At 40.7% G+C, this 27,163-nt stretch overlaps 1 protein-coding gene and 1 long non-coding RNA gene across 2 annotated transcripts; one reads left to right on the top strand and one right to left on the bottom strand.

Moving 5' to 3' along the window:
• The first annotated feature begins 14,090 nt into the window (after window positions 1–14,090).
• On the top strand, window positions 14,091–16,573 carry LOC105022247. The gene is made up of 3 exons (XR_828886.3): window positions 14,091–14,458; window positions 15,932–16,019; window positions 16,170–16,573. It is a non-coding gene; the product is annotated as an uncharacterized LOC105022247 (long non-coding RNA).
• On the bottom strand, window positions 16,478–18,779 carry LOC105022237 (chemokine (C-C motif) ligand 20). Its single transcript, NM_001303712.1, is given in 4 exon segments — window positions 16,478–16,940; window positions 17,139–17,216; window positions 17,323–17,437; window positions 18,683–18,779. Coding segments are annotated over 4 exon segments (381 nt in total). The 5' UTR covers window positions 18,762–18,779; the 3' UTR covers window positions 16,478–16,831.
• Between the last annotated feature and the right edge of the window lie 8,384 nt (window positions 18,780–27,163).

Genomic DNA, 27,163 nt, shown 5'->3' with positions numbered 1-27,163 from the left:
AACAATGACTACAATCACTTCATGGCTGATTTGTGTCTTTGGAAAACAATAACAGTATATAAGGGTCACGTAAAACAGTTCTTCTCCTAAACATATGAGAATCATGGTATTACAGACGGGATATATATTGTTGTGTGAAGAGTACAGAGTGGATATACATTTCTGAAATACAATATTTAGAACATCTCAGAGAGGAATTGAACCAGGGTCAGAATATTGCAGAACAGGGATGTCCCCACTACTCCACAGGGGCTACAAGTTGTCCCTACAGCTCTCTATCCTCTCCAAATGTAAATTCTACCCCAGCCATTACAATTTTGCTGAGATAAAGTTGGCAACAAAACGTTTGTAACAGAACTAAAGTGTACTGTTGTACAGAGATTATTATAGATGGCTAGCTAATAGCTATACATCCTACTTATAACAAAATAATTTACTCCAATCACTCCATGGCTGGTTCCTTTCTTTGGAAAACAATAACAGCATAAAAGGGTCACGTAATACAAGTATTCTCGCAAATAAATGAAAATCATGGTATTTCAGTATGTATTGTGGAAAGGCATCTATGAGATCTAGAATTTGGAATGTTTGAGAAGGGAATCGAACTGGGGTGACAATATTGAAGGACTGGGATGTTCCCACTACACCACAGGGCTGGCTGGCAGATAGAATAGTCTTATCTGGTTGTGATCTATAATACCCGAAATAGCACATGCATATTTTGAAAATCCACCAGAAACATTTACAATAATATAACTTTTAAAGACAATGGTCCAGTTGTCCTTTACACCAATTGTCATCCAAATCCATTCAGCTGTTTTGGAGGAAATGTCAGTTAAGTGTGTTTTTATCAACGGCAAAATCGTGAGAAACATCGGTTATGTTTATAGCGCCCCCAAGCGGTATTTCTGTATGGGAGTTTAACGAACACTATGTTCGAACATAAGGATGCTCTTAAGTGTACGTGATACCAGAGCACCCTAGGCCGAAGGTTGATGATTGATTTTTGTGATCATGTCATCGGACCTGAGACTGCATGTTTTGGACACTCGGGTCAAGAGAGGGGCGGAGCTGTCAACCGATCACCATCTGGTGGTGAGTTGGGTCAGGGGGTGGGGGAAGACTCTGGACAGACCGGGAAAACCCAAATGGGTAGTGCGGGTGAACTGGGAACATCTGGAGGAGGCCCCCGTCCGAAAGATCTTCAACTCACACCTCCGGCAGAGCTTGGGGGCATTGAACCTGAGTGGTCGATGTTCAAAGCCTCCATTGCCAAAGCTGCGGCGGGGAGCTGTGGTCTAAAGGTCTTAGGTGCATCAAGGGGCGGTAACCCTCGAACACCCTGGTGGACACCGGTGGTCTCCAAAGGGACTCCAGAGACGGTTGCAGTGTACAGACAGACCCGAAGGGCTGCGACCTCTGCTGTGAAAGAGGCAAAACAGCGGGTGTGGGAGGAGTTTGGGGAAGCCATGGAGAAGGACGTTCGGTTGGCACCAAGGTGTTTCTGGAAAACCGTCCGCCACCTCAGGAGGGGAAAACGGGGAACTATCCAAGCTGTGTACAGTAAGGATGGGACACTGTTGACCTCAACTGAGGTAATTGGGCGATGGAAGGCACACTTTGAGGAACTCCTAAATCCCACTAACACGCCCTCTATAGTGGAGGCAGAGCTGGAGGCTGATGGGGAAGCATCGTCAGTCTCCATGGCAGAAGTCACTGAGGTAGTCAAAAAACTCCACAGTGACAAAGCTCCAGGGATTGACGAGATCCGTCCAGAAATGTTGAAAGCTTTGGGTGTGGAGGGGATGTCTTGGAAGACATGCCTCTTCAACATTGCATGGGAGTCGGTGTAAGTGCCTAAGGAGTGGCGGACCGGGGTAGTGGTTCCCCTGTTCAAAAAGGGGGACCAGAGGGTGTGTGCCAATTACAGGGGTCTCATACTTCTCAGCCTCCCTGGGAAAGTCTACTAAAAGGTACTGGAAAGGAGGGTTCAGCAGATAGTCAAACCTCAGATTGAAGGGGAACAATGCGGATTCCGTCCTGGTCGCGGAACAACCGACCAGCTCTTTACTATTGCAAGGATCCTGGAGGGGGCCTGGGAATATGCCCATCCAGTCTACATGTGTTTTGTGGATTTGGAGAAGGTGTATGACCGGGTCCCCCAGGAGATGTGGGAGGTGCTGCGGGAGTATGGGGTGAGGAGGTCCCTTTTGAGGGCTATCCAATCCCTGTACGTCCAAATTGAGAGCTGTGTTCAGGTTCTCTGTAGTAAGTCGGACTCGTTCCAGGTGGGTGTTGGCCCAATCCTGTTTGTAACTTTTATGGACAGGATATCGAGGCGTAGTCGGTGTGGGGAGGGGTTGCAGTTCGTTGGGCTGGGGATCTCATCGCTGCCTTTTGTGGATGATGTGGTCCTGATGGCATCATCAGTCTGTGACCTTCAGCACTCAGCCGAGTGCGAAGCGGTTGGGATGAGGATTAGCACCTCTAAATCTGAGGCCATGGTTCTCAGCAGGAAACCGATGGAGTGCCTCCTCCGGGTAGGGAATGAGGCGTTACCCCAAGCAAAGGAGTTCAAGTATCTCGGGGTCTGTTCGCAAGTGAGGGGACAATGGAGCGGGAGATTGGCCGGAGCAGCAGGGGCGGTATTGAATTTGTTTTACCGCACCGTTGTGACAAAAAGAGAGCTGAGCCGGAAGGCATAGCTCTCGATATACCGGTCAATTTTCGTTCCTACCCTCACCTATGGTCATGAAGGCTGGGTCATGACCAAAAGAACAAGATCGCGAGTACAAGCGGCTGAAATGGGTTTTCTCAGAAGGGTGGCTGGCTTCTCCCTTAGGGATAGGGTGAGAAGCTCAGCCATCCGTGAGGAACTCGGAGGAGAGCCGCTGCTCTTTTGCGTTGAAAGGAGCCAGTTGAGGTGGTTTGGGCATCTGGTAAGGATGCCCCCAGGACGTCTCCCTAGGGAGGTGTTCCAGGCACGTTCAGCTGGGAGGAGACCTCGGGGTAGGCCCAGGACTAAGTGGAGAGATTATATTTCGACACTTGGCTGGGATGAAGATGAGAGAGATGAGAGATCTGTTCAGTGGATTCGGAGGAGATGTCGTTTAAGTGTGTTTTTATTAACGGCAAAATCGTGAGAAACATCAGTGATGTTTATAGCGCCCCCAAGAGGTAGTTCTGTATGGGACTTTTTCTGTCCATTCCTGACAGACACATTTACGTGTATGTTTCGTTTCATAGCTGTTTGATGTTCCATTTGGGATTAATAGACTTCTAAATTCATAGACCCGCCCAGCTCAATTTCATTTGCTGATTTCAGCCATACTATTTGAGATATCAACTTTCCTTATGTAACTGTTAAAGACAATGGTTCAAAGGTCCTTCATACCAAACGGCATGCAAATCCGTTCAGCTTTCTCGGAGGAGATGTCGTTAACAAGTTTTTCACCAAATTCAAAATGGAAGCCATATTGTTTGAGATATCAACTTTTCTCATGTAACTTTTAAAGACAATGGTCCAGTGGTCTTTTTTCACAGATTTTCAACCAAATCTGTTCAGCGGTTTGGGAAGAGATGTCGTTTAAGTGTGTTTTTGTTAACAGCAAAATCATGAGAAACATCTGTGATGTTTATAGCGCCCCCAAGAGGTATTTCTGTATGGGACTTTTTCTATCCATTCGTGACAGACACATTTACGTGTATGTTTCGTTTCATAGCTGTTTGATGTTCCATTTGGGATTAATGGACTTCTAAATTCATAGACTCGCCCAGCTCAATTTCATTCGCTGATTTCAGCCATACTATTTGAGATATCAACTTTCCTTATATAACTGTTAAAGACAATGGTTCAAAAGTCCTTCACACCAAACGGCACGCAAATCCGTTCAGCAGTCTCGGAGGAGATGTTGTTAACGAGTTTTTCACAGAAGTCAAAATGGAGGAAAATCCAAGGGGCAAATCTGAAAGTGCTACAGTGCCACCATGGGGTGTATAGGTATAGAATGGCAGAGGCCCTTCGGTCCTCTCATGACAACAAGTATGCAAAGTTTCATGCAAATTGAGTCACATATGGCCGAGTTACGGGCCTCTAAAAATGGGCCTGGAGAAAAATAATAATAATAAAACCAACAAAAACAATAGGGTACCGTACTTACGGTACTTGGTCCCCTAATAATAATAAAACCAACAAAAAAACAATAGGGTACTGTACCTACGGTACTTGGTCCCCTAATAATAATAATAAAACCAACAAAAACAATAGGGTACCATACCTACGGTACTTGGTCCCCTAATAATAATAAAACCAACAAAAAAACAATAGGGTACTGTACCTATGGTACTTGGTCCCCTAATAATAATAATAAAACCAACAAAAACAATAGGGGACCGTACCTACGGTACTTGGTCCCCTAATAATAATAATAATAATTATAAAACCAACAAAAAAAATAGGGTACCGTACCTACGGTACTTGGTCCCCTAATAATAATAGAAACGTACAAACATAAAAGTATAAAAATGTAAAAATACAGTAGAATAAAAACAAATACTAGTATAAAAACTATAAAACATCATAATAGTAAAACATATAATAAGAAAATAGAATAAAAACAAAATAAAAACATAACTGGTAGAGTTTTGTAGTAAATTCCATGAAGAAGCTATAAAAGCTGTAAGGCTAACAGTGTGGTTAATTTTAAGTGCTCAGTCATAGGCATGTGAAAAGAGAAGTGTTTTTAACCTGGATTTCAACATTTATGTTTGGGGCATGTCTAAGATCTTCTGGTAGTGTATTCCAGTTGTGTGCAGCATAACTGTTAAATGCAGCTTCTCCATGTTTAGTTCGTACTCTGGGCTCTACTAGCTGACCTGAGTACATAGATCTAAGAGCCCTGCTCATTTCATGCTCTTCAAACATATCAGAAATGTATTAAGGGTCTAAACCATTAAGTGATTTATAGACTAAAAGCACCATTTTAAAATCTATTCTGTAACTGACTGGAAGCCAGTACAAAGATTTAAAAACTGGAGTGATGTGCTCTGTTCTCTTGGTCCTGGTTAACTGGAAGCCTGACTGAAATTTGTCTAAGAGACCGCTTGAGTTCACAGTTCACAATTGCTGAGTTGATTGAAGACAATCATATTGGCTATAAAAGGGAGATTTGATACAGGTCTATATTTGTTCAATACAGATGCATTCAGTGTTCTCTTTTTTAACACAGGCTTAATGGCAGCTGTTTTTAGAGATGTTGGGAAAATGCCTGATTGCAGAGAGCCATTAACTATTTGTTGTAGATCCGTTGTTATAGAGTTAAAAATAGTTTTTAAAAAGTCAGGTGGCCGTGTGTCTAGACAACATGTGGACACTTTAAGATGTCGAACTGTTTCTTCTAGGGTTTTTTGATCAATTGTATTAAATTGAGTGATAATAACCAAGTTATGTCTTGGTGGTCGTAGTGACGGTCCGGTGTCATTGTTAGACTTTGTGGTTCTGATGGTCTATCTAATACTTTTAATATTATCACTAAAGAAACACGCAAATTCATTGCATTTCACAGTGGACATGAGTTCTGGGGGATTGTAACCCTATCGACCATGGAAAATAGAGTGCTGGTCCGCTTTCCTACATTCTCTTTTCAGGGCGCTTACCTTCATGGTGGTTCTCCATAGGGCTTCCTGTTTGCTCATTGTTTTCTTTACCTTTACTGGTGCAACATGTTCTATGATATTCAATACTTTGGCATTAAAATTATCCTTGAGTACATCAACTGACTCTACACTTGTTGATGTACTCCTGGTAACATTGTTGGAGAGATAGCTCTGGCTCCCATAAACTGACCATTGGTAATTTCATTAATGTACCTTTTAATAACAGAAACAGATTTTACTTGAACATGCGGGGGGATAAGTGATTAAAAAAAGACACAGAAATGATCAGACAGGGCCAAGTCTTTAACCATGACAGGGGGAATATCGAGACCTTTAGGGATAACCAGATCTAGAATTGTCAAGTAATGCAAAAATCTCTTTGGCGTTATTGTCTGTATTATTATCTATGTGGAGGTTAAAATCCCTTTATAATAAACAAGTTATAATCAACAGATATAATAAAGAGTAGTTCAGCAAAATCATCAATAACAGTTTCTTTGTATCGTGGAGGTCTGGAAATGGTAAAGAAAAACTACATTTTGAGAGCACCCTTCAATGTAGATATGAAAAAGGACTTTAAAGTCAACATGTGAGCACATGGTGAGCCAGAGGATTTTGAACAAGTTGCAAAAGCATAGTTTGTAATCTTCCAATGTTCTGTTGATGGAAAAAGGAAACTTTGGGCACACTTCCCTTTGATGTGGGCTTCAAATGAGAGATGACTGTCAAATATCATACCCAGGAGGAGAAAACCCTGAAACCATCAATATTGAGGCATTCATTGGTGATGATGATATTGATGGTGTGCTAAAGTAAGTGAAAAGTTACATCTCACAGCCAAAGTAACTCTGAGCAGGATCAGTTATAGACAGCATGTGACTTCTAATTTATGTATGTTTATGCACTGTACTGCATACAGGTACACAATGTGCTCATAGACAGAAATCCAAACTAAGCCTTGCAAGTTCCCAGGTAGTAAAGTAATGGATTGAGCTCTAACAAGTTGTAAAAAAAAAAAACTTTTCTTATGAATTGGATTTTGGAGAGGAAGTTAAGTTTTAACACTCTCTCTTTTTTTCTAATTCATAAAATGGCTTTCGCAATATCCCGAAACCTTTCACAGAATGAGGAATGACCAAGCTGCTTGTAATATCCAGGCATACTTCTGCTTTTATTTTATAAGGAATCATAATGACTAATGCAGAACTAAATTAAAATGTGCCCTAACCCAAGAGAATTACAGAATGTAACATATACTACCATTTAAAAGTTTGGGGTCACATAGAAATGTCCTTGTTTTTAAAAGAAACGCACATTTCTTGTCCATTAAAATAACATAAAATTAATATCTGGAATACAGTGTATGTAATGATCCCAGCCAAACAGGATCGTTCCAGTCCATGTTTTGGTTTTGTCTTTTCCTTATTTGGTCGTTCCTTCCTGTCGTCCCTCCAGTTCATCAGTTTTATCTATTCCACCTGTGTTAGTACTCATCTGTGTCCTGTTTCCTTGTTTACCGGTGTATTTAGTCCAGTCTTCTCCAAGTCCAAGTAACTGTTTGTCCTCTTTGGTGGGTGTATCATTTATGTTGGTTGAGAGTGTTTAGAATAAACGTACCTGTTGTACCACCATCCGGCCTGCACCTACTTCCACAACTCCCGCCCAGCAATGACTCCCAACCAGTCATCACTCCCACCCAGTCATCACTCCCACCAAGCCATCTCTCCTACCCAGCCATCTCTCCCGCCCAGTCATCACTCCCGCCCAGTCATCACTCCCGCCCAGTCATCACTCCCACCAAGCCATCTCTCCTACCTAGCCATCTCTCCCGCCCAGTCATCTCTCCCGCCCAGCCATCACAGTGTAAACATGTTAATGTTGTAACTGACTATTGCGGCTGTAAATGGTTGATTTTCTATAGAATATCTACATAGGCATAAAGGGGACAATTATCAGCAACCATCACTCCTGTGTTCCAATGGCATGTTGTGTTTTCTAATCCAAGTTGATCATTTGAAAAGGCTATCATTCAAAAACCCTTTTGCCATTATGTTAGAGGTGACTCTGGGATGCTGGCCTTCCAGCATTTCTGAGTGGCCACTTCACTATTTTAAGATCAAGATGATAAACAACAATGACATTTTTCATAGCTTTTTCTGTTCATATTTACCTAAGGTGCCAATAAGTTTGGATGGGACTGATTGTGTGTGTACATACAGGTGCTGGTCATAAAATTTGAATATCATCAAAAAGTTGATTTATTTCAGTATTCCATTCAAAAAGTGAAACGTGTATAATGTATACATTCATTCCACACAGACTGATATATTTCAAGTGTTTTTTTTCTTTTAATTTTGATGATTATAACTGACAACTAATGAAAACCCCAAATTCAGTATCTCAGAAAATTTGAATATTGTGAAAAGGTTCAATATTGAAGACACCTGGTGCCACACTCTAATCAGCTAATTAACCCAAAACACTTGCAAAGGCCTTTAAATCGTCTCTCAGTCTAGTTTTGTAGGCAACACAATCATGGGGAAGACTGCTGACTTGACAGCTGTCCAAAAGACAACCATTGACACCATGCACAAGGAGGGCAAGACACAAAAGGTCATAGCTAAAGAGGCTGGCTGTTCACAGAGCTCTGTGTCCCAGCACATTAATAGAGCTGAAGGGAAGGAAAAGATGTGGTAGAAAAAAGTGCACAAGCAATAGGAATAACCGCACCCTGGAGAGGATTGTGAAACAAAACCCATTCAAAAATGTGGGGGAGATTCACAAAGAGTGGACTGCAGCTGGAGTCAGTGCTTCAAGAACCACCACGCACAGACGTATGCAAGACATGGGTTTCAGCTGTTGCATTCCTTGTGTCAAGCCACTCTTGAACAAGACACAGCATCAGAAGCGTCTCGCCTTGGCTAAAGACAAAAAGGACTGGACTGCTGCTGAGTTATGTTCTCTGATGAAAGTAAATTTTGCATTTCCTTTGGGAATCAAGGTCCCAGAGTCTGGAGAAAAAGAGGAGAGGCACAGAATCCACATTGCTTGAAGTCCAGTGTAAAGTTTCCACAGCCAGTGATGGTTTTGGGTGCCATGTCATCTGCTGGTGTTGGTCCACTGTGTTTTCTGAGGTCCAAGGTCAACACAGCTGTCTACCAGGAAGTTTTAGAGCACTTCATGCTTCCTGCTGCTGACCAACTTTATGGAGATGCAGATTTCATTTATCATCTATGGGGTATTGTGAAGAGGAAGATGTGATAAGCCAGACCCAACAATGCAGAAGAGCTGAAGGCCACTATCAGAGCAACATGGGCTCTCATAACACCTGAGCAGTGCCACAGACTGATCGACTCCATGCCACACCGCATTGCTGCAGTAATTTAGGCAAAAGGAGCCCCAACTAAGTATTGAGTGCTGTACATGCTCATACTTTTCATGTTCATACTTTTCAGTTGGCCAACATTTCTAAAAATAATATTTTTGTATTGGTCTTAAGTAATATTCAAATTTTCTGAGATACTGAATTTGGGATTTTCATTAGTTGTCAGTTATAATAATCACAATTAAAAGAAATAAACATTTGAAATATATCAGTCTGTGTGTAATGAATGAATATAATATACAAGTTTCACTTTTTCAATGGAATTACTGAAATAAATCAACTTTTTGATGATATTCTAATTGTATGACCAGCACCTGCATATATAAGTGGGAAAACATAAGGGAAAGGTTTATCATTGAATGGCTGGAACTGCATCCAGGCAGCAGCAGTAGACTGACAAAAGTGGCGTAACTCGCAAGACTGCCTTAAGAATATGGACATTTCTAACCTTAAATAACAAGCAATGGTCATGTGTCTTTTACCATATCACAAGTCACTTTACCTGAAGTCATAACTACCATAACAACACAAAAAAACAGCTTGCCTAATGCAGTCTGACGAAGGCCTGAAGGCATGACTCCTCAGGGGCCAAGTTTGTGACTCAGTTCCAATACCATTGACTTTCCTGTCACATCTAACACGTGTAACACAAATAGACACAGTACAGTCTCTAAGGACATCAATGGCCCGGGTGCATCTTAACAGTATAATTAGGACATTTCCAAACATGACTTGTAGAAAGTAATTGCCTTTTGTCTATAAAGCTACCTTCATATACAGCTCTGGAAAAAATTAAGAGACAACTGCACCTTTTTCTTTTCTTCACAAACAGAAGGTTTAAAATTAAGATACCACTGCAAATTGAACGATTCTGTTCCTCTCTCAAAACTTTCCTTTTAATTTTTTTTGAAAAGGAATGAAAAAGGTGCAGTTGTCTCTTATTTCTTTCCGGAGCTGTACATTTCATGGGTTACAATCTGAACTGCAACTGCTCAAAGAAATTAAGGGAATGCTTAAATCACACATCGGGTCTTGATTAATGAAATACATTAAAGATCAAATTCTTTACTGTACATTGTGTAATTTGTTGAGAACAAAATTACGTAATAACAATGGAAACCAAAATCACCAAATGATTGTGGGCTGGATTCTCGTAATCAATCAATCAAATTTATTTATAAAGCCCTTTTTATATCAGCATTTGTCACAAAGTGCTTTTACAAAACATCCAGCCTTAAATCCCAAGGAGCAAACAACAGAGTGTTGAGTGTTGAGGCCAGGCATTGTCCCGCACCAGTGTAAGGTCTGACGATGGGTCTGTGGATTTCATCCTGGTACCAGCAGTCAGATTACCACTGGCTACCACGTGGAGGTCTGTGCGACCCTCCAAGGATATGCCTCCCCAGACCATCACCGCCAAACCGGTCATGCTGGACAAAGTTGCAGACAGCATAACATTTGCCACAGCGTCTCCAGACTCTTTCAACCCTGTCACATGTGCTCAGTGTGAACCTGGACAGATTGATATCCCTGAAGTTTAATTGACTTGGTGTTATACTGTGATGATTATGCATTCCCTTAATTTCTTTGAGCAGTATGTAAATTAGTCTGCAGTAAACTCTGCATCAAGACCTCTTCTATATTCACCATTGTTCACCATTGGAAAACATGGTAATGGTGGTAGTGTTTGTGGTATAGTAATGAACATATTGGGTTGGAAACATACGCAAAAGAATGATGTCATCTGAGGCTAGAGAACTTGGTTTCTATGAACTGAAGATTCCCCAACTTTCTTCCTCTTTTCAATCTCCGGCTCAGATCCGGTCGGACGGAAGTATGGAGGGCAGCGCCTGTGAGAATATTGGCTGTCATCAGCACATGATCTAATCACCTTATATCAGGTCCAAATCTGCTGACATCATCACCTGTCACCCCATGACACACACAGAACCGAAGTGCCAAACATTACATTGCAGACATTTCATATCAGTCTTAATAGAAGGGACAGAATATACACTGAACAAAATTATAAACGCAACACTTTTGTTTTTGCCCCTATTTATCATGGGCTGAACTCAAAGAGCTAAGACTTTCTCTATTGTTCACAAATCTGTTTAAATCTGTGTTAGTGAGCACTTCTACTTTGCCGAGATAATCCATCCACCTCACAGGTGTGGCATATCAAGATGCTGATTAGACAGCCTGATTATAACACAGGTGTGCGTTAGGCTGGCAACAATAAAAGGCCACACCAGTGGACGTGACATTAAACCTGAACTGTGTTCATTTTCATGCAATGGACTGAAGCCCTGGCCTCATGGAACTAAACTAAATCCAACCATAATGCTACACCACATTAATCTCTATACTGGCCTCAACATTATTCTTTTTTAAGAGTTCTTTTAATAAGCACATCTGGGTCGTAATTACAGTATATTTTCATAGATTTTTTTTGACACATTTTCTCCCCCCATCTCTGTGATGTCCAATATAAATGGTGGCCATGCCTTATTGCAGATCCTGACGGACTGTGGGTGTGCTTACACTTGGACAGGAACTCACAGTAAAAATAATGCTGCTGCCCCTTCATTAAGCAATCTTTACCGGAAACATCTGACTAAGCAGAAGCAACCGCAGATGTGTCCACAACCCCCTTTGACCCCATTTGACTGTGTTCTCTTAAGAAAGAGTTAACACCAAAAATAAACATCTGGAAACATTAGATCAGGTTCCTCCTTTTAAGGTTTAAAAGCAGAGCCCCTGGTCAGGACAGATCAGTCATCACCTCCTCAAGCGGGTTCTAGCCTCCTGAATCAGTCCAGACCACAGTCGAGAACATTACAGAACATCACTATAGAAAACATGCAGCAGTGCTATGGAACAACGGGGTGCCTGACTCTCTTCATCGTCGTTCTCTCGTTGATGGCTTCTAGCGCCGGTAGGTACAGTTTACTACAGTAGTTCATTTGGCAGGAATTGCCCTTGCAATTCTCCATTGATTTTGTTCATTCAACAACTAAGAGATTATAGCAAGCGATGTGAAAACTATGGTAACGTTTTTGATTTATTTCTAAGTATTTGTGTTATTAACTCTGTTAGGAAACCTATTCTGGAACAAAAGTATTTTTATTAATTTCCAAACAGGAAAAAAAAAATAATAATAATTGTTGTACTAAACTTCTTCTTTAACTCTTCAGAAGCAGACAAGCCCCGTAACTGTTGTACAAAGACCTCCATTCAGAAAATAACCTCTACCATCATTGGAGCCAGATTGCAGCAGAGGGACCCTCCATGTGTCAAGGCTGTCATGTAAAAACCTCCTATCCCTAGTAGCACACAACAAACAGATCCAGAAAGAATCAAGAGACCACTGCAACTTTTTCTTTCCTTTCCAAAAAATGAGAGTAAGGAACAGAAGTGTTAAATTTGCAGTTGTCTCTTAATTTGAACCTTTATGTTCCTCACTAAAAACTTTCCTTTTCAACTTTTTTGGAAAGGAAAGAAAAAGCTGCAGTGGTGTCTTGATTCTTTCTGGAGCTGTAGATCTTTACAAGTCAAATGTTTAGGCCTACCTTTACAAACTCCATCGTGATGCATGAGTGAGGACACCATTAATGTGGTCATCTTGTGTTCCACACAGCTTTGAGACTGAAGATGGAGAGGTCTGCAGCCACTGGAGAGAGGCCTGGGTTCGAAAGGCAGTCTTCCAGCTGGAGTAAGTCAACATTATGAGTGAAAATAGTCAGTGATATGTACATACATAATGGAATACTCACCATAGACTAATACTGTAAAGAAATACTCACAGTTGTATGTAAATGACAGAAATAGTTTAAGGAAAGAGGTTGAAATGCTCACAATGATGCTGTTTTCTTTTAGGGAAGCCAGAAAGTCAATGAACGCACTGAACACCACCACCTTCCCTGAAACCAACACAAACAATACCAAATCTCCATAGAGGATGTCCTTCGTCATTGTCATCATCACTGTCTGAACATGAGGGATAGTGTTATTTAAACCTGTAATTTATATGATTATCGTTTAAATGAACTGATGTTATTTATGCTGAAGGAAGTGAAGCTGTCAGGATATGAAACTGGGTTATTTATTATTTATTTCCAGTTGATGTATTTATTTGGTGTTTTACATGCATCTTTGAACGAATTGCAGTTTGATTGGCCATTAACATAAAGTTCATTCATGTGAATTATTTCATATAATAAGTTTACCTGCTCATCTCTAGGTTTTTATAGCTCTAATAAAAGCTCCAATTGGAGATGTAAGAAGTGATGACACATTTGTACAAAATAAACAAATTATGAATTCACTTGAATTTCTTGTAATCCCTTAGTCATTGTATGAAGATGAGTCCTACACGTTATTCATGGTGATTTGGCTCTAACCAGATTTGGCTTAATTAATTCTACGGCGTATGGATTGTTGCCGCCACCTGTTGGATGCAAATTAGCACTGCAGCCTGTCTTAAAACTTTTGAACACGTGTGGCATTGGGTGCATTTCATTTCCTTACGCCCTCTCTTTTATCTACGCATATTTGATTTAAAGTTCTATAGTTACATTATAAATATATATAGAGAGGATATGTTTTCACTTGTTTGCACAGTACACACTATAGTGCATCTAGTCAATAAAGTAAAGGGGGGAGGCATCTATTTAGCTTTCGAAGTACGGTAGGGCAGGGGAGGACATCAGGTTGTTGCCGACTGGAGTCAGTCATTTCTATGCTTCGACTGGGACAGCTGTGAGGAAATATGTTAGGAAACAACAGGCAGGAGAGTGTGAATATTGCCAGGAGAGATTCAGCACGCACTATTTGCATGTAGACAATGTAATGTAGTGAGGGAGGAGTGCAAAAGAAGGTTGAGTGAGACGAGTGTGGAGGTTTTCAATGCGACGGCATTATTAAATAAGTCCTCAGTACATGAAAAGGGTTACGTTATATTGGCGTTTCTTAGGACGACTGTATTTATACAGTTTAGTATGAATGGGTGGATTAAGTATGGTAGTGGTGTCAGTTAAGTGGTATGTGGATTTATTGTGGTTAAGGTATGAATAGATATAGTTCAAATACACTGCAGCACAGTGGGTGGTGGCCATGCATCGTTAACATCGCCTGCTAACCGCTAACTAAACACCATAGAAGAAGAATCTGTTTGCGGTCGCTCTCCCAAACAAATGATTTCCAGAAGTTGGCACGCGACATTCTGACTAATGCCTAGCTAACTGAATTCAGTTGGTTGCCAGTGCTGTGCTTGTGGGTTAGTTAGCTAGCTAGCTAATGTATTATATTTCACCAAGCGCATATTAATCAAATTAAGAAATATAATTAGAAATATATTTAGTACAGAAACTAAGTGAACCCCCATCCAATCTTATTTGGATCCTGACTTCAGTCAAGGTACAGTAATGTCATCAAGTTTTTAATGGCAAATTTGCTAGCTAGCTAAATAACTGCAAAAAAAATGTGTCCTAGAGAGAGTTACATCATGTCTAAAGTCTACAGACTGCTTGACTTCAGCATGTTGTAAGTAAACAAGGTTATAGTTCGGGTGTGACTTTGATGTAATGTGTCTGCTCAGTGATAGCTGAAGAAGAGACAGTAGATGGCAGCACATTCTAACATCTAAAACAAATAATAGTGTGTTTTCCCTAGCCAAGTTACATGGAGTATGCAGGCAAAATGAACAAGTTTGAACAACCAAATTATTGTTTCAGGTTTTTAATACGTTTTCTTCCTACATCAGGACAATTATCATGACATTCAGAAAAATGTGATAATTTTAACTAATGAAAATGAATGGATTCAGTGCATTTTATAGCAATTTTTACTTGTCAAGGAAACTAGTTACAATCAAGATTATTTGCAAATCGCTGGTCCACTAAAACTTTTTGTTAACATTTGATGCATTGATAGAACTGGTTTAGCCAATTGTGCCAGCCATGCACTCTTGAGATGCGTTTTATTTACAGTTTAAATACAATTTATCAATTGCCACATGATGTTTGTTCTCCAAATAAAAAACAAAATATCCCACATCAGAAAATGATAATACGGGTTAGGCCATACACATGTAATTCTCTGTATAATGGATGCCCCTCTTCACATATATTAAGAAAAGGAATTCTTGAACCGATTGTTACATTTCTCTAAGTTCTCTCTATGTTAATGGGTAGTTGTTTGTGGTCAGTTCAGTCATGGTTGGAACCATGGGAACAAGAGTGAAGAGGATTTAAAAAGTGCATTGCTGGAAAACATGAAACAACGGCAAATATTAAGAAAATGTCATTTGGGAAACCGAATAGGAACTGAAACAGTTTAGTGTATTAAGAATAGGTATGAGAATATTATGAAAACCCAGAGTAAATGTATGCCTCTGAAAATGCACTATGACTAATACTCAACTGGAGCATGCTTTCAATGTTGCTATCTAAAACCCAGTTTAGGGGAATACCCTGTTAGGGTTCAAACCCTGGTTCTAATGACTGTCATTGCAAATCTATTTTACTGTCACATATCAATAACCGGCAAAAAGCCTACCCAGCTGCATTAGAGGGCCAAATGAATGGAAGTGATGCAGTTTGTGTGGCTGCACAGACCAGTCAGTCACTATAGCGTAACACTGTGTGGCATATCCAGACAAGGAACTCATATCCCATGGAAATCTCTGTCAGTTCGACACCTTGATTCTCTCGCTTGGTGTTGTCTGTGCATCACAACGTAATGGCTTGTTTGGCACGCAAAATACAATTAATGAATGTGGCAGAAACCCTGAATTAAGTCTTCTTATGGTTCTTTGTTCTGGTTGAAGTGTCTCATTTGAATGAAGTGTGTGCTACTAACATAGACTTCTATTCCTCTACTTTCGAACAGTTTGGCGCCTGTGAACATGGCAAAGCAGAAGGAGATGTTTAATGAGGGTGACGACTACAAGTCCATCCATGTTGAGATGTACCTCCAGGTAGAGTAGACAGATAATTACATTGTTTCCCATTTTTTGACATACATGTAAGGAGTGCTGTAGGTTTTCTGCATCTACATACAATTTATACTTCATTAGCCTGTATTGTACTTCAGACGTTGAGTCTTTCCCTGTTCATTCTGTGTCTAGGTCTGTGTTGGGATTATATTATTCTGTGTTGTACCTGTGAGAGCTGATCTTCAAGACCTTTGAGAGCAATGACATCAAAAACACAGCCTTTGTTATGTCACCTGTATGGTGACACCTTCCAGGAGATGTGCAACTTTTAAACACAAACATGGAAATGTCATGATATGATAGAATTCTTGAGCTTTAACCAGAATTGAGAAAATTATACTGTATGAATTGGCTTTATATAATTAATAATGATATAATATACAGTAATTTTCCCAACCAGTTGTTTTGTCTAAGTGAATCATATCAGTTGGTGTCATTATGGTTTCTGTGGTTTTTTTAATGCACTTTTAAACAATCATATTCACAACTAATGTTCATGCACAACCAATTCACAATCACATTCACAAGTAATATAACAATAATAATATCCATGCACAATGTTCATTTATGTGACTAAAATTAAACAAACTAATTAACATCAAATAATTTCAGTAGATCATCTATCTATTGGTAAATTTTATTATTTCAGCAAACTTTGATTTAGAAAAACAGAACAAAATGAGGCAGTCAAACTTAATAGTGATATTGTGTTTAATCAATACCAACAAATCTAAGAACACAAATCTATTATAAGTATAATGCAAATGAATGGAAATCTGGATCTTTCAGCCACTCTAGTCAATAGTGTGGCTTCTGGTGTATGGTTTCAAATCTGCTTTGTGGTTGGAGGGAAGGGGGTTTTCCATCACAGAGTTCTCGCTGGACAACTTTTTCAGTTTTTTGCTGTTCAAAATAAAATAACAGAATAGGAAACTCAGGTCATTTTGAATGATCGTCCTGGTGTAGAAAGCTACACTGTATGGTAATGTTGGTTGTCATCTTCCCTAGTAATTCTGCTTCAAATTTAATTTAATAGTATTTCTAAGACTTTTGGGAGTGCACTGTAGTTGTGTGAGAAGACAAAAAATAAAAAGTGTGTACCTGAGATGATCCAGAGCCTGTTTGACCCAATTGTCCTTAATGTTGGCACATACTTTATAGTTCTTTATGGTGTAGAATCTACAACAAAAAACACAGGTAACTCCCAACCTTATATATATTACAGTCATAATAACAGGGTGAAACTGGAAGTGTGTCTGTATAAGCTGCTTAGATGAGGGCTTACATGATGGCATCAATGTGGCACACCTCAGTGGAACTTTGCATTTTGTAGCCTTTAATATTTTGAATGGGTATAGGCTGCTGCTGGTACTCCACACAGCAGTAAAGTTTCCTGGGATCTGAAAACACACAATACACGCACAAATATGGTATGTTTTACATGAATATCTACATGTAGATCATTTTATTTACGTGACAGAATTCTGTCTGACCACACACAAGACGGAATAGCCTGAAAAGGATACTGCCCCACTTGAGATCCAGCCCTGAGATCAACAAAAAGTTATTGTCTTAAATGCAACCCACAAAAAGAGTAAACAAACGCTGCACAGGGAAACTCTTTCCCTTGTTTTTCAAAATATGTCTGGCCTTGACAACTGCTGCCACAGAATCTGTTTTGCTGCATGTTGTGCATCTCCATGCACGTATGATGTGCTGAAAACCATCAACATTTAAAATAAAATGAATTAATCATCGTCATATTTTCTTGTTGTCTTGGCCAACAAAATCAGCAAAAAAAGTGTGGTGTCTAGGCAGACTCCGCACTATTAAACCCACTCCCGCCAATTTGTACGCATTTACTTTTGGGTTTCAAAGCTTAGTCTTCGCGTCTTATCTACAATCTACTCACCTCCTCAAAATTAATTCAAGGACAAAGAAAGAACTTCATTGATCAAAATGAATAACCTTGTCTCAAAGCAGCGAGATTACGCTGTCCGAATACAAACAGTGCTAAAATGGTTGTATAGTTGACCACACATAACAATTGCTGGACCTGTTTAGCAGTTGGATGAGGTAGGCTTAACTATGACTCTGATCTAAGCAACGTATTCAGTTTTACAGTTTTGTTTTACACCGTCGTGCAGTGGAAAGATTCTGTCTGGACCAAAATAATTCAGTACTAAAGCCCATTAAGCCCAGACCCTAAGACATCCCTGCTTTGACTAAGTAAAATTACTTAAATAGGCATGTACGCTATAATATTTTTTACTCCACTATATAGCCAAATCAACTCAACCCTGCATTTAGGATTATGCAGGACATATTTATTTGATCATATAAAATATATATATATATATTTTCTAGCAAAATCAACAAAACCCAAAGCACAGCACATATTTACACAGTCCTGTGTAATTGTAACCCTATTGTTTTGGTGCTGAAAACTGTGAAACATTGTTTAGTGCACATCGCTAAAGACTAGTCTTGGACAACAAAATTCTCAATTGACCTTGATTATTTTAGTCATTCTATGTCCACATAATTGCAAAACAGCTAATCAGTGGATAAACTCCTAAAGAGCTAATCAATGGGGTAAACTCTTAAATAGGTAAAGTGGTAAATTGGTCAGCAGGTAAACTCACATATCTCTCTGGTTCCTTGGCAGAACATGGTCACCAAGCTGCAGAGAAGCAGGATCACGTTCAGGTATCTGGGAGCCATGGTGATGGTAATACCAGTGAAGATGTGCTGAACACATGGTCTTATATACACCTACTCTACACAAATGGGCGTGAGTAAATTATTCTGATTTGTGGAAATTCTTAATCTAATAGCCTGTAGTTACTGAAACATTGAGGACAGGAAGCTCACCTCTAACATGACTGACAGAGATGCTGCCACTGCAGTTTAGTAACCCCAATGTTACCTTATTGTGGTTCATTACCATGTCTGTCCTTGACCTGTTTAGTTTGAGCCTTCATTTGTGGGACTAGATGTTTCTTTTGCATTTCTTTTTGTATCATTTAAGGGCTCAAGGCATAGGTCTGCATGCTCAAGACCGCAGCCACCAACTTCACTGCAGTATTCAATTTGTTTCAGAAAAAGTAACTGTGACAAAAATATGTTTTGATAAATTAATGTTAAGCTGTAATGGTTGATATTCAAATGTGAATCAATATAATGAACCTTTTACAGCATTAGGATTGTCAGCCATCTTGTTTGTGGTGAACCCCTGCCCCCACCCCTCGCCCCCTGTACCGTGACCCATTTAGTGGTGTTCCTGCAGAAAGATGATGAGCAGACATCTCACCTGACCTAGATAAAAGGAATGTTCTTATAGTGTTGAGAGTTCACATGCAAAACTCAAAATTAAATATGTCTCGATCACCAATGTCATGAGAACAACATTCTGGTAAAAACCATTGTGGGTTTTATTCTGGCCAGAATCTGGTGCAGCAACAAACAAAACACAACACTGCTTTCCGATAGTCAGGTCAGACCTTGTAAGAAATTTGCAAATTCTGCAAACAATGGTTTACAACTAGTGTCCACAATTCTTAGTGAAAAAAGTTATTGGTGAAAGAGGCTGAATCTGAAGGCACTGTGTATGTATTTATATATGTGCGTGTATGTATGTACAGTACCAGTCAAAATTTTACTATTTTCCAGATTGTAGAATAGTGAATACACTACCTCAAAACTATGAAATTACACATATGCAATCATGTAGTAACTAAAAAAGTGTTTTTACATTCTATAAGTAGACACCATTTGCTGTGATGACAGCTTTGCACCCTCTTGGCATTCTCTCAACCAGCTTCATTACGTAGTCACCCGGAATGCATTCCAATTAACAGGTGTGCCTTGTTAAAAGTTAGTTTGAGGATTATCTTTCCTTCTGAATCCGTTTGAGGCAATCGGTTGCGCTGTGACAATGCAGCGTTGGTATACAGAAAACCATCATCATGTCTGTACTGTAGTAGTCCATATTATAGCAAGAACAGTTCATATAAGAAAACTAGAGGAACAGTAGTCCATCATTACTTTAAGACATGAAGGTTAGTCAGTCTGGAATATTTCTAGAACTTTGAAAGTTTCTTCAAGCGCAGTCATGAAAACCATCAAACGCTGTGATGAAACTGGCTCTCATGAGGACTGCCACAGGAAAGGCAGATCCAGTTACCAGAGGATGAGTTCATTAAAGTTACCAGCCTCAGACATCAGCAATGAACTGCACCTCATTGCCACCCAAATAAATGCTCCACAGAGTTCAACAGACCCATCTAAACATCAACTATTCAGAGGAGACTGCATGAATCAGGCCATATTGATTGAACTGCTGCAAAGAAAACCTCTTCTGAAGGATGACAATAATAAACAAAAGACTTGCTTGGGCCAAGATACACCACAAATGGACATTAGACAGGTGGTCATTTGGTCTGATGAGTTCGTATTTGAGATTGAGGAAAATCAAATAAAAATAATAAATACCCTTGAATGAGTGGGTTTGTCTAAATGAGTGGTTATGTCTTTTGACTGATACTTGTGTACGGTACTCTCACGTCTTAAGTCTAACTTTTGGAGGGTGTTTGTGATCTGTTGGTTTGTAATTAGGGTATTTGTCTTCCCAACTTAACATTTTCTTTGGTCATTTTCTTTGGTGTTTCTTGGTCTACCAGGTTCTTTCTTCTTAATGTACTGAACAAATGATTTTGGCTGGCCTATCGTTAAAACTATGTCTCTGATCTATTTATGTTGATTCAACCGATCGGTTAGCTTGTCCTGCATTGACACTTATATTATCAGACACCAGAGAATGACTCCAAATGCATAACCTATAATCAAGACTATATATTTACAACTCTTTTGGGCTGCACTAACAATGCAAACAAACACACCTGCCTAATAAAAAAAGCAGTTAAGTGAATTCTCCAAATAAGTTTTGGTACCCTACAATTGGGGGACTATGCATTCTGTCATTTATGGATGAACTTACCCACTAATTAAATCGGACATTCTGACCTTTAACCTCATTATTGTCAGTGCTTGACTTGGTATAAAATAAGTGCAGAAACTGACAAATCACACATTAGACTATTTTTATGAAAATGTATGTGTTAATAAGGCTAAAAAAGGAACAGAAACACTGTTTGCCTAAATGTAGAAGTTCTGGAACGCCGTTCCGGTCCAAGTCAAGCACTGGTTATTGTATGATTTAAAATCCAAAGTGCTAAAATATGAGAAAGAAAATCGATGTTTCACTGTTCAAATTATTTTAGTGATCACTAAGAGTTCATTAGGTCTTTGTACAGATTATTCTTGTTTAATGAAAGTGCCATACACATTTATTCGTATTGTTGTTATCATTTATGTTATACTGATAACAATTTAAGAGATTCAATACAAACAATACAAACATTAGTGTATCTTACAGTTTGAATGTCAGGCATAAGGTTTAGGAGAGGGACATTAATTATGCCTGCCATAGTGAGAGACATTTTATTTTATTTTAAATGTAATCCTTTTTTTGTTTTCCAAATACAGTGGATATAAAAAGTCTACACACCCCTGTTAAAATGCCAGGTTCTTGTAAAGTAAAAGAATGAGACAAAGATAAATCATGTCAGAAAATGTTTCCACCTTTAATGTGACCTATAATGTGAACAATTCAAACTGAAATCTTTGAGGGGGAAAAATTTAAAACTCACAATATCCTGTTTGCATAAGTGTATACACCCTCTTATAACTGGGGATGTGGCTTTATTCAGAATTAACCAATCACATTCAAACTCAAGTTAATTCTAAGTCATTACACACCTGCCATCATTTAAAGTGACTGATTAATCCCAAATAAAGTTCAGCTGTTCTAGTAGGATTTTTTGTTCTGGGTCAACTACAGTTCATGAAATGCTTTTCGCAACAATCATTTTAGTAGTGCTCGATTTGGACCACATTTTAGAGTTTGGGACAGTTGGATGACCTAATGGTTTATCTGACATTGAAAAGTTCAAAAGGAAAGTTATGAGATTGCTTAACTATTTCTCACAAAGGATCAACTTATTGTTGAGGTTATATATAGATCAGTTATTGAATATGTTCTCTCAAACGGTGCATAGCCACTCATACACTGTCATCATTGGGCTCTGATGCGGAGGAGGGGGAACATGTTTCTGTTTTATACAAGATCAGAACTTCTCAGCAATGTCTAAAAGCATGACTCATGTGCCCTTAGGTAGGATGTTGACACGTTCATCTTGGCGTTTTCACTCACCCGCCACCCACACTCCACAGCTTTTTGCATACTTACGACAAGGCTCTGTGTCAATGTACAATTTCTTTATCAAAACCAGTATAGAGATATGGATCTGTAATGACAACCCATTTTAATTGTATTAAAATAAACAATTTCTAATCTGCCATAATCAGTGCGGCATAATCTGAATGTGTAATGTTACATTGTGAGTGGACACATGGTGTCATGTTCTGGGTGTCTCACTGAACCTCCCATGCTGGCCCGTCTCTCTCCTTTCTGCGCTGACGAGCTCCGCTCTTCATTGTTCAACTCTGGTCTTTACTTTTCCGCAGTCGTTTACCTTGTGCATCTCTTTCGCCCTCAGCATTCTCCAGCCAGTATATCTCTGACCCTGCTGACCGCCCCCCTCCAACATCTCAGCTCGTTGATAGGGACTGATAAGCCCCGTCTCCAGTCTGCAGTGGCATTGAAGCTAGGTCACCAGCCGATCTGAAGACCATCGGTGACTTAAAAAGCCCAGTGTTGGAGATTGGTTGCTTTGCCCAACGCTTTGATCCCCCTCAGTTCAGATGGACAGAGAGACTGAGTAGACGTGCTAGGAGGGTATTAGTGGGGCACCAGCCCGTAGACATAACCTTGAACCTGGAGCACGGCCGAATGACACCTACAGAACGCTAAATCCATCAAATGGGTCAAGTGAAATGCACTGAGGCTCAGAATAACTTTTTCTGAGTTGGTCTCCATGTCTGTTTCTCTCGCTCTATGTCTTTCATTCTTTGGCATGCAAAACAAAGGGGCCTGCTGTCAATCCATCCTTGAAGAATAGAGACAAAAGAAAGCGTGGCGAGTGCTTATATGACACCTTTACATTGCATCTTATTAGTTTGATGTGAAAGAACAAAAACAAAGATGGTGGAGCAAGCTGTCAACAAACGGACATGAATTCAAAACCAACTTCCTGTTGGAAGTGAATACTGTTCTCTTTCTTCTGTTCCATCTCCTCTGTCCTCTCAAAGCCATGCTCTGTGGTATCCAAGTCAACGCTTTGTTATCAGAGGGCTGGTTTGTGTGTGTGTGTGTGTGTGTGCGTGCGTGCGCGTGCGTGCACGTGCGTATGTGTCCTGTCTCATCAGTGCAAGCAAGGGCCTGATATGTGCAATCATTCGAGTTGACGTCTAATCCCCTAGTAATCCTCATTCATAACACGGGTTCTTATCTCACACACACATACATACACACACTTCACTTTGTTTCCTTCCCTGCTCTCACTCAAAGACATCTACAAAGAGAAACGTTCTCTGGGAAGACACCTTTATCCCCCTCCCTGTTATGTCTCCCTCTCTGTCTCTCTCCCCACCTCCTCTGGCACTTTGATTTACTGGCTCTTATGTGCCCTGTTATCCCGGGTTTGTTTTCAGTAACAGTGGCCAGTAAGCCTCTGTCTGCATTGTGCAGTTCTCCCACACTATGGCGTGTGTGCACGTGTGTATGTAGCCTAGCCTCTGTCCAACTCTCTCTACCAAAATGGTGGATGGGGTACAAGAGGAAGGGGGGGGGGTTCCTTTGAGTCGTCCACCCACACGCTGTCCCCTCTGTTCACCTCTTTCCTACGTAGGCGTTGGGGCAACAGAAGCTGCAAAGGCGTTGCCTCAGAGTCCGTTCCAATTGAATAAGGACTGTCATTAAAGAGTTAGATATTACATTACTATGACTGTCATTCTCAGATTTCCCACTCACACACATTTAACGCCACCCCTATTTCCCTTACCAGTAAGACATCCCCACACGTGAGAAGTCCCCCATTTTACCACCCTATTGAATATACACACACAGAGATGATCACCCCCGGACTGACAGAATTAACGGCTGGTGATTAGTTAGCCCCACGCCCTCTACCTGGATAAACATCATCCATCGACACACTGATACAGACAGATCCAAGACCTCCACAGACTTTACCGGCATCCCCCACTCTCTCTTTTTCACTCAACGTCTGCTTTCCTTCTCGGTCACACAGCACCTCTGTCTTTGTCTCACTCTCTCTACCGTCACTCCTTCCCTGGCGACGGCAGTGATCTGTTCGCTGACAGTGTAGCAGTTGGAGGGAGAGAGGGAGGGAGTGCTTCCCTGTTCCCAAGGAGTGACACTCCAGCGAGACGCCAGCACAACAGATGGATGGAGAGAACGAACACGTGCGCATCCCTTCACTTTACATCCACTTTACTTTACAGACACACTCAGAGACACCTACACACTGACAAACACATGAGCTGTCTTTATATCACGCACTTAGAAGAATAAATAAGCATTGGAGAGGGACATTTAAAGAGTGGAAAGGTTTCAGTTAGAGTAAACAAAATTAAAGGAGACACACACTTCCTAGATTTACTGATGACACCTGCCGCTTGCCTGATAAACCTTTCCTCTCGTTCATAAACTCACACAATGCAGTACCAGTCAAACGTTTGGAAACACCCATTCAAGTACATTGTATATCATAAAACTGCATCTTGATGTGCTTAAGCTTTCTCATCTTATTTATTTCATAAGGACCCAGTCTTTAAAATGTAATCTATTTGAATTTTGGAATTCAGATTGGATTAAATGCCATATAAACAGAAAGAGTCCACTATCAAGTCTATTATATGTCTGTTCTATTCATTGTTTAGGTAGTATTTTTAGGTAGTATTTTTTTCACCACTGCCTATGAAACCAAAGTAGTAGGTGTGGAATCCATGCTCGATTTTATGCACCTGCAGCCTCATTCAGCCAACTCTCCCCCAAGTTCTCTCTTACAGCAGACAGTAGCTCAGTAGAATCATGTCAGCTGTGTGTGTGTGTGTGTGTGTGTGTGTGTGTGTGTGTGTGTGTGTGTGTGTGTGTGTGTGTGTGTGTGTGTGTGTGTGTGTGTGTGTGTGTGTGCATGCGTGTGTGTGTGCATGCGTGTGTGTGTGCGCACGCGCGCCTGTGTTCCCTCTGAGTGCTGTGACAGATGCTAGTGAGCGCTAGGTCTTGATGCTACGCCTTAGGCATGTCAATGATGCCCAGTTTTTACTGTGGGGTCTAGACGACGAAACACATGAACACACACAAACGGAAATAATGTTCTACTCTTCTGTATCGCTGAGCCCTAATATAATCTGACAGATTATGCTGCCAGTTAACCCACCCTCTGGTTCAGGCAGTGTGTGATATACGATAGAGAGGCTTCTGAAAGCCCCACATAGAAGCTCCACTAGCAACACTCTTCTTCTCATCCTTTGTTCTTCTGGCTTAAAACCACCCACACAGTCTACATCCCTGGAGTCTTTCCTTCACCACATCCACAGCTCATACACACACACACACAGCTCATACACACACAGAGGGAGGAAGAGATATGTAGAGAGACATGCTTGCTTTTCTGCAGATATGTCATTGCCCAGGTTGGTTACACACACACACACGCGCACACACACACACACAGCACATACAGAGCCATTACGGGAAAATGTGATTAAATGTAGCACTTCTGTTAGCTTCTCTCTACCCACTACTTCTAAAAGTAGGCTCAAAGTGTGTCTGTAGGAGACAGGAGTGCGTTAGTGGTCTAAGGAGGGGATTTGCATAGAGGGCCAAGATGACTTCACTCTGGCTTCAGGGGATCTTATGGGGTTACTGGATTTGGGAATGGTGGGTTTAGGCTTTCTTGTAATTAAAGGAAGGTAGCATATCCCCGGTGGGTCCACAGTACTCACACGCAAACACACACACACACACACACACAGATTGTCTGTGTATAGTGTTGCACAATACAGATGTGTGGGCAGTAGAAGCCATCTGGGGCCCTACAGGAACAAAACGTGAGTGGGGGCCAAAGGCTTGAGGCCGCAGTGGGAGTTCACTCTCTAGACCTGGGAATCCCTCAGGAGAATGGGGACACCATCACGACGGTCATCAATCAAAAGTACGCTGACACAAACGAGCCTCTACAACGGCCAGTAACTTCACAATGTCACTGTCCTGTGGCGAGGGTCCCGCCCACTGGCGCTGGCGTTCGATAGGTCCCTGCCCTCCACAGCTCAATGTGATTGGACTCCAGCTGAAGAGCGAAGGCACCGCCCACCCTTGGCTAATTAAGTCTTTGTGATTGCGCAGTCTGTCGTGGGACTGGAGGAAAATAAAGTGGTGAAAACGGCATTATGGTCGGCGGCGGTGAGTGACAGGTCGATACGAGGCGATAGGTTTCCATCTCAAAGCACCAGATGCTCTTCCTGGGTCCATTATCGTGCATTATGGGGGACAGGATGGTTTCGCCTCAGCAACCAAAACGGCACAAAGGCCCACAAAACAGAACCCTGGAGACTCACACACACGACACCCTGTATTAAGGTCTGGGCTGAGAAAAGTCCTATAAAATGAAATGGAAAGCATATGACAAACAATACAATATAGGTATTATATATAGGTCTCATTCACAGTAAGTTCCAACTCCCCGTCACAAAACCCATGTCAATACGGACAAATCAAAAACCCAAGTCACACACGCAGAATGGAATTAAAGATACTAGACTTCAAAGTTGGATGGGATACAAACGCAATAACAGGCTATAGAACAGGGTCTCTCTGCTCCATTGAGAAACAGGTGTGGGAGGACAAGTCGCAACCCCTTCCTTTGTTCATTGTTATCATCTACACTTTTAGATTCTGCTTAGCATGGAGTCAGCCTGTTGGAGTCTGATCCGGATGGATTCAGTCTTTTTTTTAGTGAGACTGTTCTTGCTGCAGTAGCCTCCCTGTATACAGCCGATGTATATGCAGTATGACCTTTGCCAATAGGTCTTGATTGTTATGGCAGTGCACTTGTCCAACAAGAGACTCGTTGCAAGTT

This window comes from Esox lucius, chromosome 3 (genome assembly GCF_011004845.1).
Source record: "Esox lucius isolate fEsoLuc1 chromosome 3, fEsoLuc1.pri, whole genome shotgun sequence".
NCBI classification, from domain to species: Eukaryota; Metazoa; Chordata; class Actinopteri; order Esociformes; family Esocidae; genus Esox; species Esox lucius.
The sequence above is the reverse complement of the archived record's forward strand: the minus strand, read 5'-3'. Positions and strand labels throughout refer to the sequence as shown.